This window comes from Plecotus auritus (assembly GCF_963455305.1).
Source record: "Plecotus auritus genome assembly, chromosome: 5".
Lineage (NCBI taxonomy): Eukaryota > Metazoa > Chordata > Mammalia > Chiroptera > Vespertilionidae > Plecotus > Plecotus auritus.
In genome coordinates, this window is record NC_137776.1 from 31,714,035 (window position 1) to 31,726,850 (window position 12,816).

General features: G+C 44.0%; 1 protein-coding gene across 7 annotated transcripts in view; it reads right to left on the minus strand.

The window, feature by feature from the left end:
- The window catches only part of SP110 (SP110 nuclear body protein), a 29,840-nt gene that overhangs the window by 12,989 nt on the left and 4,035 nt on the right, over positions 1-12,816 (minus strand). For 5 of the 7 annotated variants that reach the window (XM_080667961.1, XM_080667959.1, XM_080667958.1 and 2 more), the window contains 7 exons: positions 11,245-11,413; positions 9,091-9,357; positions 8,496-8,573; positions 7,489-7,572; positions 5,656-5,733; positions 3,315-3,380; positions 56-205 (listed from right to left, as the gene is read on the minus strand). In XM_080667961.1, coding sequence (XP_080524087.1) covers positions 56-205; positions 3,315-3,380; positions 5,656-5,733; positions 7,489-7,572; positions 8,496-8,573; positions 9,091-9,357; positions 11,245-11,413 — 892 coding nt within the window. The remainder of the gene's footprint in view (positions 1-55; positions 206-3,314; positions 3,381-5,655; positions 5,734-7,488; positions 7,573-8,495; positions 8,574-9,090; positions 9,358-11,244; positions 11,414-12,816) is intronic. The other 2 variants (XM_080667962.1, XM_080667963.1) reach the window with 2 other exon arrangements.

Genomic DNA, 12,816 nt, shown 5'->3' on the forward strand with positions numbered 1-12,816 from the left:
TGCACAAGAGACCCATACTGAGCCTTCAAATGACAGATTCTGTCACCAGTCTTACCCTCAGGTCCAGACGTCTGGGCACATTCAGTCCTTGCCTTTTGGGTCCTTATCACCACCTTTGAGTTCTTGGTTGAGTCATCCTTCCTTTGAGTCACCTGATCCACCATTTGGAACTTCTCTTGGATTCTGTGACCAGGTGAGGCCAGTCCTGGGCCAAATAGGGATTTGTGAGTAGTTTCCATTGGGATCCCCTCTTAGTGACCTTCCTTCTCATGCCTCCAGCCCCCAAATGTTGAGATCTCTGTACCCCTGTGCCTCACTTTTCTCCTGCTATTTCTCTGTAATTATATATTTTTTCTTGTGTGCGCCTTACTTCCCTTCCCCCATCCTCAAATTCACCACCTGGTCTCACTCTTTGTACCTATTGAAATGACCCAGAGAAATTTGGGAGAATCCCAGAGCAGTGGGGCTTATTTACTGGTTCCTGTGTCTGAGTTACAGCTGCCACAAGGAGGTGGCCACATCTGAGTAAAAATGGCCTGGTGGTTTGTTTCAGCAGAGGAGGAACTTTCTAAAGTTACTTCCCCAGGATCCCCAGGGCCCATGTGTGGTATGGGAGAGATGGGGGTGTGGGGAGAGGTGTCTGTGTGCAGGGCGAGTCCGCCTCATTGTTGAAGAGATCACAATTTTCACTGACTGTGGACTTTAGAAGCTGATCCCAGTAGAGCAAGAATATCTCTTTGAAAGCCAGGGGGACAGTATACGCCCTCTCCTAAAAGATAGACAGATAAACTTAAAAAATTTTTTTTTTTTAACATTCAAGTGCCACTTATGGAGGAAGCAGGAGTCGCTAAAAGTTGGAGAGGAGGTATCCAGGGAGTTCAGTCATGGCAATTACTGAGTATTTATCCAAAAGTCACTGGGGCCACCTAAAAGAGCCTAACAGTTTCCTTTAACATGTTTTCGTGACATGTTTTTCCCCTGTCACAAAAGGAGGGTTTCAGAGATGTTAAAACTGTTACCAAAAATAAAGACTACCACCTTTTTTTTTGCATTCAAGAGTATAACAGGTACATTTTTAGTAGGACCATGTGTGTTCTTTTTTTCTCAAAATTTGGTATCTCTTTTCAGGTGTTATTAGTATTTTTAATAAAGATGATTAATTAAATGCAAAGTAAATAATATAGGAACAAAGCCAAATCTGGAAGGGCCTGGCATCTTCTTAGCAGAGGGAAGTCTCAGTAGGGAAGTTACCCAAACAGAACAGCTTAACACAAGCCCCGGAAGCTCCCCATTTCTAACAAGGCCACTCTGACTGGGGAGTGTGTGCTGTTGCATAGTCACATAGATGTTCCTGCCCTCAGTCCCATAAACCTTTAGAGCACTATGAGAGTGGATGCCTCAGTATTGGAATGCTGGCCAGAGGGCATGCAAACCATCCATGCCTAGTCTAAACTAGGGATAACAAGAAAGAGGATTATGTGGGTTCTATTTCTCTGCCGTGAGATTTCCCTCCAATAACTCTTAGTTTATATCAAGATTACATGCTGCTAGTGGTACCTGTGACTCTGCATAGCATAATAATAAATCACAAACCATCTTTTGTCAGATCATTCTTCAAATTATGGGATATAGGAAATATGGTTTCTTTCATTTTTTTTTTTCATTCAGGTAATAATTAATGTCGCATTTGTGCCCAGAGATTACCATCTAGCTTAGAAGAGACACATTACTTAAGTAGTAATTACAATGGAGTATGTGTAATCTTCCCAAAGGGCCAGTGCTGAGTGCTATAGGAACATGCAATGTGACCACCTTATCTAATTTAGCATCAGAGAATTAGACATTGAAGCCAACACCAGTGATGAACAGGAGATAGCCAAACATTTATGGGAAGTAGTGTAGGGTCAGAATGTAGCATTCAAAGAGAGGAGCATATACCAAGGATCAAAGAGGAGAGAAATGAAACAGGAGGAATAAAAGTTCAGAGTGTCAGCTGGAGTTTTGAGTGGGAAAAGATGGAGTTGAAGAGGAAGAGACGGGCTGGATTGGAGAGAGCATTGTCAATCACACTAAGAACTATGAGCATTATTCTAAAAGCACTAGGAGGTCACGGATAAGTTGTAAACATGGGAATGAAACCATCAGATTTTAGTGTAGCAAAGAGGAGACAGAATCAATAGAACTTGTCAATATACTAAGGTAGATAATCAGGTAGTCAAGGATGGCTTACTTTTTGGCTTGGCAACAGGGTAACTAATTTCAAGTTAAATAAACTCCAAATTCCTCCCAATGGCCTGTGAGGGCCACATGATCTGGCCCCTCTCTACCCTCACCTTGTACCACTTTCTCCTTTCCTTATCATAGCCCAGGTCAAAAGGAATGAGACCAGAACCTGGAGACACCTCTATGTAAAAGACAAGGACACCTAGGGTTTTTATGGCTCTTGGAAAGACACATTTAAATTCCAAAAAATTAGGGTACGGACCCAGGATGCTGTCCTAGTCCTGTATATAAACAGCAAACCCATCATTCTCCATTCCTTGTCTATGGAATGTAATCTGCCACTCACATAGAAAGATTCCATCAGCTCTCTTCTTGCTGCCTGTGGGTATGCACGTGGGGGATATACGCTGCAATGTTAGTCTGTCTATTGAGATGCTGATTGTGATTATCAATAAAAAAATTATTTCCCCTGACCCAGGTGACTTGTGTTTCTGTAGTAGTCATATATCTAAAAAATATGACTATACAAGTGGGGTAACATTTCATCCTGTCACAGTTCTTGGCAAAGCACATATTGGGCACAACTGCATAGATGGTTAGATCTTGAAATGGACAGGTAAAAAACTGAATTATAAAATCTCCCCCCAAATATATTGTATCCTTTCTCAGCAATGGGAACCACCATTCACCCAGACATTCAAGCCAGAAATTGAAGAGCAAGCCTTGAGATCACTGTCTTTTTCATCCTGTTTCCAGTTTATCAAGTCCTGTCAACTCAACCTCCAAACTGACTTTGAATTGGTCCTCTTCTCTCCATCTTCACTGCTCGATCTGAATCCAGGTTACTATCAACTCTCATGACATCTGCTCTCCAAATGGTTTCCCTATTTCCATTCTTTCCTATTTCCAATTCATTCTTTACACAGCACCCAAATCAGCCTTGTCTAGTTTAAAATTGGATAGTGTCATTCACTGATTATATCTGTCAATGGCTCCACATTACATTTAGAATACAATTCACCTTCCCACACCTTGACCTACAAGCATGAGCTGCCTCCAGCCTCCAGCCTCCTCTTCTACTGTCATCTTACCTCTTGGAAGTCTTTTTTTCGGTCTTTTTTTATGAACTGACCACATACTTCTTTTTCTTTTCTTTCCTAAAAAGACAGAATACATATAATCTTTTATAGCTACACACATAGATCTCCCAATTGTCTATGTCAACAATTCTCAACTTTTATGTTTGGTCTTCAAACGACAATGGCTAGGTGGTCATTGGTGACCTTAGGTGATGCTGCTTCATGGATTAATGGCAGAGAAGAAATTCTAAAGTGGCAGAGGCAGGAGAGACATGAAGAAAAGGAGACAATGAGTCCAGGTAATGCAGTTCTAGAAGCTTTGTTGTGAACTGGAGGGAAGGGCTATGGAGGCAAGTGAAGAGAGATGGGGATCAAGAGAAATTTCCTTTATGAGCTGGGTAGGTGTGGGCATTGGTTAGGATGCAGATCCTTGTGAGAGGTTGATGCTAAATTCTATAGTCAGGCAAGGTGGAAGGATTGCCTTGGAGAGAAGGAGGGAACCAGAGAGGAGGAAATTCCCACCTGATGGGTTTCTATGAATTAGGAGGAAAATTAATCTCTTGAGAAAAAAAGGAGGCATCAAGAAGGGCAGAAGTTTGAAAAAAAAAGAGCTCAACGTTTGAAAGGATCATCACAGGAAGTGGGATTGTCTCTAGGTGTGGAGGGATCATTTAGCTGAAACTGTGAAGACACAGTGGGTGTAGTCTGCTTTGCTGTGTGCCTCTTCCCAGCAGTGCCTGCTTTTAGATGCAGTGTGCAGAAAGCAGTAATAGGTTCCTTCCAGACCGTCCAGAGAGTTCTAGGAAAAGAGAGAGAGTCAAGGCAGGTTAAGTATCTGCCATAGGTTACTGAAATGGTGGCTCTTGGACTCCAAGCCTGTATGAAGGGGTGTGAGGAAAGGCAGATGATGGACTGAACAAGGGAAAGGCCAGTGGACTGGTCATCCCAATGAGGTTGAAGGACAGCTACAGAGGGAACACATTGTAGGAAGAAATCAGGGAAGGATATTTTAAAATTAATTTTTTAAGATTGTGCTGAGAAGGGGAAATCAGAGGTTGAATGATTGTTGTAGAAGGAACAAACTCAAGGATTTGGTGTCAAAAAAGGAATTATTAATCCTTAATTATTGGGAAGTTGAGCCAGGTTTGAGTGATGAAAGAGCCTGTGGATAGTCTTAGGGTGCAGGAGGCAAAGAATTGGTGGAGGAAAAATAATTGGAAATTATCAGGTGAAGGATGGGAGAAATCAGAGTATTGGATGGGCCTATTATTCATATACTAGAGTCCTGGTGTATGAAATTCATGCACTGGGGTGGGGGGGGGTGTCCCTCAGCCCAGCCAGCATCCTCTCCAATCTGGGACCCCTCAGGGGATGTTTGACTGATGGTTCGGACATCCCTCTCACAATCCGGGACTGCTGGCTCCCAACCACTCACCTGCCTGCCTGCCTGATTGCCCCTTGGTGATTGCAGAACATTTCTGCCTGCCAGCTTGATCACCCCCTAACCACTCCCCTGCCAGCCCGATTGCCTCCAACTGCCCTCCCCTGCTGGCTGGATTGCCCCCAACTACCCTTCCCTGCCAGCCCAGTCACCCCCAATTGCCCTCCTCTGCTAGCCTGGTCGCCCACAACTGCCCTTCCCTGCCAGCCATCTTGTGGTGGCCATCTTGTGACCACATGGGGGTGGCCATCTTATGACCACATGTGGGCGGCCATTTTGTGACCACAAGTCTTGCATATTACCTCTTTATTATATAGGATACATTGAAGGTGTCCAGGATGATGGCAAGACTTGAAAAAGAAAAACTCTAAGTCAGCTTTGAGTTCTGCTGGGGAGTGGAGGGAAAGTCCAGGGATGATACTGATGAAGTAGTGAATAATTCACTCAATGGTTAAGCCTCATCAAAGGGAATGGGGAGCAAGGGGCTGGCTGGGTACAGTGGGGAGCAAGGTGTGACATACAGCCTGCCTTCCACATTGAGGTGAGTGATAGCAGAGAGAATATGCAGCCATGTCTTAAGAGAAAGCAGTGTGCTCTTGGGAAACCACCTTTCATTTAAAGGAGGTGCAATTAACCCTTTATGAAGTTGTGGATATAGGAGAGCTTGGTGATTGCGGAACAGGCAATTTCAAGGGGTGCATATTATAATGGCTCTAAATGCCTTTCGCTTTTCCTATCATTTAATAAAGGCCTCAAAGGAAGAGGCAGTGAACGGGAGTTGCAGAAACAAATAGTACTGAGCGTCATGAGTACAATCACAGAGAGAGTGCCCATGACATGATTCAATCAGAAAAACAGGTCGCAGCTTTGCATTCCCCCTCCCGATGCCTGTAAGAGGATGGCAATCCTTACCTTTCCTCATGAGAGGTGTGCTGGCTGCCTCCTGGGGCTCTGCTGGCTCATTTGGTTCAGGAGAATAATTTCTTATCACTGATAAGGGAAATAGAATTCATTTCAGAGGTCAGATGGGCTAAAGAGAAAGTACTGAAGGAGCTCGATGTGAGAATAAGAGGATGGAGGACATGTGTGGCCCAGGGCTGGGGACCCGCCAGTACAGGGTTTCCTGGCTCTGCCCTGAGTCAATCAAACTTGTGGTTATTGTGACTTGCATGACTATCCCAGAACCAGGGAGCAATTGTCCGTAGAGGAGGGTTCAGTTTGGCCCATTGGATGGATTCCCCTTACTCAATGGAAGATGAATACAGGGACTCTCAGTAGCCCTCACTCAGGGATTGAGGCTGAGAGCAGTGGAAGTGGTGACCTTGAATTTTGTCAGCCACAGTGAAGGTGAATGTCTGCCATATAAAAAGATATATGTTATTGCTTAGATGTCTATGAATGGATATTTTTAATATCCATTAATGCTCTACCTGATTATTTCACCTTGAGAAACAGTGAAGGAGGCTAAGTGCCTTAAATATATCAGCTGAAGAAAGCAGGAGCCAGGGGGTACTTGCTAGCACTTGTTAACAGCAAATAAATACAACTGTTCTTAGTTTCTGCTGCACTAAGAAAGCTAGAAGGGCTCAAAGCCAAAACAAACAGAGGCCCATCTCAAGAAAGCTGCCACCTTTTTGTCTTCACAAGGCTATGACATCCATCTCAAATTCTGGCCTATTTAGGAACAGGTAACTGGGACAGGTGGCAAGCAGTCCCTAGACCCTTGAAACAGTTTGTTGCATTTAAAACTATTTAAATAATATCAATTTTTAAAAATCCAAACATACAGAAATTTTGAGGGTTGACAGTGAGTGTTTCCCACAGTTAGGGTGGGGACTGGGAAGGAGGGCCATCCATGTCTGGGGCACTGATTCAGTGTTAGGGCCACACAGTGGTTTTGCTTGCTTTGCATTTTGATGGATCAGTTTTGAGCCTTGCCTTATTTAAGTGGCCTCAAAGGGTGGTTGAGTCAAACAGTCCTGCCCTGGCTCAGTGCTTCGTGCTTTCCCCGGTGTTCCCACCACAACCCCTCTGAAAGATGATTGTTCCCCCTTTGCAGACCCCTTAGTGGTGTTTGAGTCCAGGTCCAGTGGGTATTAGGAGGGCTCCCATCCCTTGTCATTGGTGTCCCCTTCCCAGTCCACCTTGCCTTCCCCAGGGACTCTGTCTCACTCTAGCACAGTGGTTCTCAACCTTTCTAATGCTGCGACCCTTTAATACAGTTCCTCATGTTGTGGTGACCCCCAACCATAAAATTATTTTCATTGCTACTTCATAACTGTAATTTTGCTACTGTTATGAATCGTAATTAAATATCTGTGTTTTCCAATGGTCTTAGGCGACCCTGGTAGCGGTTCTCAACCTGTGGGTCACGACCCACAGGTTGAGAACCGCTGCTGTAGAGCCTAAGACCATCAGAAAACACAGATATTTAATTACGACTCATAACAGTAGCAAAATTACAGTTATGAAGTAGCAACGAAAATAATTTTATGGTTGGCGGTCACCACACACGAGGAACTGTATTTAAGGGTCGTGGCATTAGAAAAGTTGAGAACCACTGCTCTAGGAGCTCAGGTCTCCTGTCTGTCCAAGCCTCCAAGGGCTGGGTGAGCAGCCAGGAGCTGCACCGTGATGGTGGTCAGGAGCAGTGAGGAGAGCCCTGTCTCTATAAGATTCAAATGGATTCTCCTCTTTGCAGACATAAAAACTAAGGTGGACTTAAGTTGCCTAAATCAAAATGACCTGGCTCGTGGGCTGAGGGAGCCTGGGGCATCTCTTGAGCCTCTTCTTTATCTTTTGCTTGAGGGGTCGGGTGGTCACTGGACACTGAGCAGAAGAAGAAAAGGAAATTCAGATGGCAGGACCAGCAAGCAGGGATCAGAGAAGGGGGAAAGAGAACAATCTATTCTATCAGGAGAAAACGATGGGGCCCAGACTGAACACCAAGGCCTGGTGAGGGTGAGGCAGAGTGGGAGAGTGAGCCATCATTTGCTTTCAATGACTACTTACTAATTTAATTATGGTACCTATTTTTTTCTTTGAAAAATCTAGAATATGGAATCTTACAATGTTATTCACTCTATGATGATGTTAACCTTAATCATATATTAAGATTATATGTGTGTATATATATATATATATATATATACACACATATATATATTATCATATATATTAGAGGTGTGGAGGAAACATTATTTGGACTAAACAGGACTCCTAATTCTCAAAATTAATGACACCATTTCTGGCAGCACCTAAAATATACCATGGTATATTTAACAAACTCCAACTCCTTTATAATGACGCTTTGCGGTTGATAAGTGACACAGTCTCAGAAACTAAATCAGGTCCAGCAGACCTTTAAACATGTTATCCTCTTTTCTAATAATTTTAATATCATTGCTCTTAGAATTCAAACCACATGAAGATGAATACGGTTGAAACTGAAAGGCCTGTAATCAATCAGAGGGTGGGCAATCAGGTGAGGATGGTGGATGTGACTGTTGCCCAAGTTACTTGTCAATCAGAACAGTGTGTTTGAGTGTTGGTTGGACAGAGCTGTTGGACATCAGAGTCGACTGGCTGTGGCAGCAACCCTGACAAGTGGTCCTGTGCCAAGTCGGTGCATTGGTTCCCCTCTGTCTTTTTCTTTCTCTCAGGGTTCTTACCACCAGCCTCCTGGTTGGCAGGTGTGTATCCTCCCTTCGCAGCTACCTTGAGCTAAACTAAGCCAGCCTCAAGTACATTACCTTGCACAGTAGCAGGGGGAGTGCTGGGCACCTGTTGTGACTCTTCTTCATCATTTATGTGGGATGTTAAGTTGGCCACTGAAGAGAGGAAGGAAAATCATTACAGGTTCAGCCTTGGGCAAACTACGGCCCGCAGGCCGGATCCGGCTGTTCTATCCGGTTCTCTTGCTCTCCCCTCCGCTCCTTTACTTTGAATTTATATTAGTTCACACAAACACTCCATCCATGCTTTTGTTCCGGCCCTCCGGTCCAGTTTAAGAACCCATTGTGGCCCTCGAGTCAAAAAGTTTGCCCACCCCTGGGTTAGATGGACAGGGTGTGGGGGAGGAGAGTGAAGAGTAAAAATGCCTGGGGCAGATGGAGCACCAAGGTCCAAGGGAAGAGGGATAGGTGGTTCCAGGGATGGAAGCAGGGCTCTGGGCCCCACACCCAGGCCCCTCCCAGTGTACATAATCCGTCTTAGAAAAGGCTGTATATGGGAGGTGGGTGTATGGAAGGGGCAGATTAACACAAAGGTGGGACCTTGGGGTTGTAGATATGGCCACAGGCACCCAGGCTGGCGATGTCCAGGTGTTGGACTGAGTCTGTTTCTCACCTGGAATGGTCCTTCCTTCCTGGATGACTCTTGGGAGAGCGTTGGCAGGGCCAGCAGAGCTGGGTGGCTTGTCCAGGACCTTATTGCTGTGCTGTGGGATTGCTCTGGGCTGATTGACTCTGGGCACAGGGGTCGGGCATCTCAGTGGGGGGCGCTGAGGTGCAGGCAGTGGCAGCAGGTTCTGATGGGGGCTTCTACCTGTTGAGTTGGCTGGGATTTCAAAGATGGCCACTGTGGCTCTTCTCCATCCTCCACAGGAAGCGACAACTAGAATTGGTAAAGGAGCACACATCAGCACCCTAGAGACTCAGAATTATGTGGGAAAGGGATTTCTTTACACACATGACTTCCAACAGGTTGGGGGGCACAGAGGTATTCATTCTCCCCCCAGGTGCAGAGAATTGATTCATCCTCATTGCCATGCATTTGTGGCCTCTTTTTAATTTATGAATTTGAGCAGTGCTATCTACACTAACTGTATCTAGCCTCGTTCTAACAACAAAGTAGTTTCACACATGAAGTTGAGTTTCACTTTGTCCCCAGGGATTTAAATTTTTTAGATTTTCCTTAATTTTGGTTTCAGAATTTAGACAATTATGAACAATGCTTTAATTGAATAGATGTCCCTGTTTTAATAAATAAACACATCGTACTTCCCTGTAGCAAATAAGATAAAATATAAATTTCTTTTCATAGTGTTTCTTGTTTCTGCAGACTCAGCTTCCGTGCCTCCTCACCTTGTACCCTGTGATCTGGCCACACCCAACTTCCTTCCCATCCCTAGTACCCCAGGCCCATGACTTTTCCCAGGCTGTTCCCTGGCAAGGCCAATGGTGGGTTTCTCTTATGATTCTTCTCCATCATTTATTTCAGAAGTAAAGTTGTTTCAATCAGTAAACAGAAAAAAGCAAGTAAGGTGGGATTTTGGAGAGGGACCCAGAAAAAAAAAAATCTCAGAGTAATAGATCAAGAAGGAAGTTTGAGCTCAGCTAGGTCAGGGGGCATGTTGGTACGTGGTCCCTCTGACTGTCAGACTTGCTTGGCATGGCCTTTGAGAACAACATTTCTCCCAGAAATGCCCCAATGCTGCCAGGAGCATGGGCCCACATACCTGCCTGAAGGATGACTTTTCTCTTTTGAGGCCCCTTGAGCCCAAGAATTCATTTCTCCCTTTGGGAAGGAGCCTCTGGATGGAAAAGTGTTGGAGAGCAGATGAAGAGCTGTCAACAATAGCGCTCTACTGCTCTCTCCCCTGCCGTTCTCAGATAAGTGGACCTTGTGTTTCTCCTCAAACCTGAAATAGTTTTACCATCTGCTCCTCTTACTTCTTTTTTCCCGATCTCTATCACTGTTCTTTTATCTACTCCTTTATTTATTCAGTTCTTTCTCCCTCTAAGTGTGCTTCATGCTCCATGTCTTTCTCATATCCTCTTTCTGCCTCTGTGTCCCCAATTCCCCTCCCTTTTCTCTCTCCTCCAATGTCACACTTTGCCTCCCAGCTATCAGCTTTAGTAGAGTGATTAACATTCCAGGCCCTGGTATTAGGAGATCCAGGTAGGAATTCTGGCTCTGCTCTTAACAGACAAATAACTTTGGGAAAGTTACTTTTACTTTGAGCTTTAATTTCCTTATGTGTTATATGGGGATAATTGTGACTCCACAGGATTGTTTTAAATATGATATGAGATAATCATATGAAGTGCCTGAGATATTGCCTGGCACATACCAAGCACTCAAAAAGAAAACAATACCACCACCAAAAGATATACTTACTATTATCTCTCCTTACCCATTACCTTTCCTCCCTTGCTCTCCTTGTCCTACCATTAGAAAGGGTCTCTGGAACTTCGCATTTCCTCATATTATGCATTCCTTAGAGACTGTCCAGTATGCTAATCTGTACAATTTTCCCAAATTCTTAGAACAGGTCAGACAGAAACATACTATGTGCCCTCTAGAAAGTCATCTTAGAGAACCAGGGCTAGAGGCTACTCTTGCTGCCACATCTGTGAGAGAGCATGGCCCACACCTTCCCAAAGAGAAAGTGGGCAATTAAAGTGCCTCTTCCCCGGGGCTGGAAAACAACCCGAACTTTCAGCATAGCAACCCCCCTCATGCTTCTATAGCCCCAGAGGTATTTAAGAAGTCTCATACCATTTCTGAAGCTCCTGTGAATCGCCTCCAGGTTGGGGTATTCACGTAGATTGATCTGACTGAACAACATTTCCAGAAATGACAGATTAAATGGCTTCTCCAGTTTGGTGAGAATATTGTATACCACTTTGGATACAGGGACCATATTTCTACAGGCTTCCATAGACTCCTTAAGAAACAGAATGAAGGATTATTATACATGATTGTGAAGATAAATAGAGGTTTGTTATACATTTGTGGTTTTCTAAGTTGTAATAGAGCTATTTTGCTCTTTTAAGAAGGAATTTAATGCAAAATGTATATTCAAACTCTCTAACGTAGAGAAATCACAGTTCTACCTGTTTACTTGGGAACTTCATATATACGTATTTTGATAGCATAGAAATAAATAATTTAGCCTTCTGTAAAATAAGTCTGTTTTGTAAACCTTATTTTAGGTCTATTTGAGGGAATAGAGAAATTTTAAGAAAGGAAGGTGGAGTCAAAGGCTGTTATGGTATAATTAATTCTCTAAGGCTCTGGGCAGGACACTTCAGCAACTGACCCAGTGGTCAGTAACTAGTTGTTACTCTGTTGACTTTTGTTAGCCTGTGTTCTCTCTTTGCCTGTTGGACTTGAGATGGCCCGAATAGGTTCCAGCCATAGGGAAATGACCCAGAGAATTCTTCTTGATGAGAGGATGGCTAAGAAGACAAATATGGCAAGAGAGAATTGATTGCAAAATGTTTATGGAACACCTACTGGTCTAGTCCTTTAGTACAAAGCAATGGAGAAGATTAACATGGTGCTCCCCTTATTGGTGGAAGGGCACTGTCAGGCAAAGAAGATAGGCATCTTATATAACAAAAGGCTAATATGCAAATTGTTCCCTCGACCAGGAATTTGACTGGGAGTTCGACCAGGGGGCAGGGCCGGCTGGCCAACCACCTGCAGCCCCTCCCCGGCCAATCCCACCTCTGATCAGCCCCCCCACCCTGATTGGGGCCAGCCTGCCAGAACCCACCTGTACACAAATTCGTGCACCAAGCCTCTAGTTAAATAATAAACACAAATTAAATAAATATCCAATTATTGTTGAGAGAAGTTTTATTAAGGGAAATCATAGGAAGAATAATGAGGGGGTTCTTAATTAGGAGTAGGTCAAGGAGACATCTCTGAGAAGTGACAGCTGGGCTATGATCTAGCGAGGGCTTAGACCCAACCAGGCCAAGACTGGGGGGAGATGGTTCTATCACTGCTAACACTTCCCTAGGCTCAGGAAATGCTTTAAACACCCCCAAATTATATGAAAAGAGTGCAATTTTTATACATATAGAAATATCCCATTGCCTGCCTTTCTTCACATTAGAATGGACCATGGGTGCCATGCTCATAGGAATTAAAATGGTGCCATTAGTGTCCCCTCCCTCCAAAGATATGTCCACTTGAAACCTGTGAATGTGATCTTATTCGAAAAAAAAAAAAAAGGTATTTGCTGATATAATTAAGGATCATTTTGGATTATGTGGGCCCTAAGTCACAATGAAAAGTGTTCTTAGAAGAGAGAGAGAGGAAGGGAGAAGACACACAAAC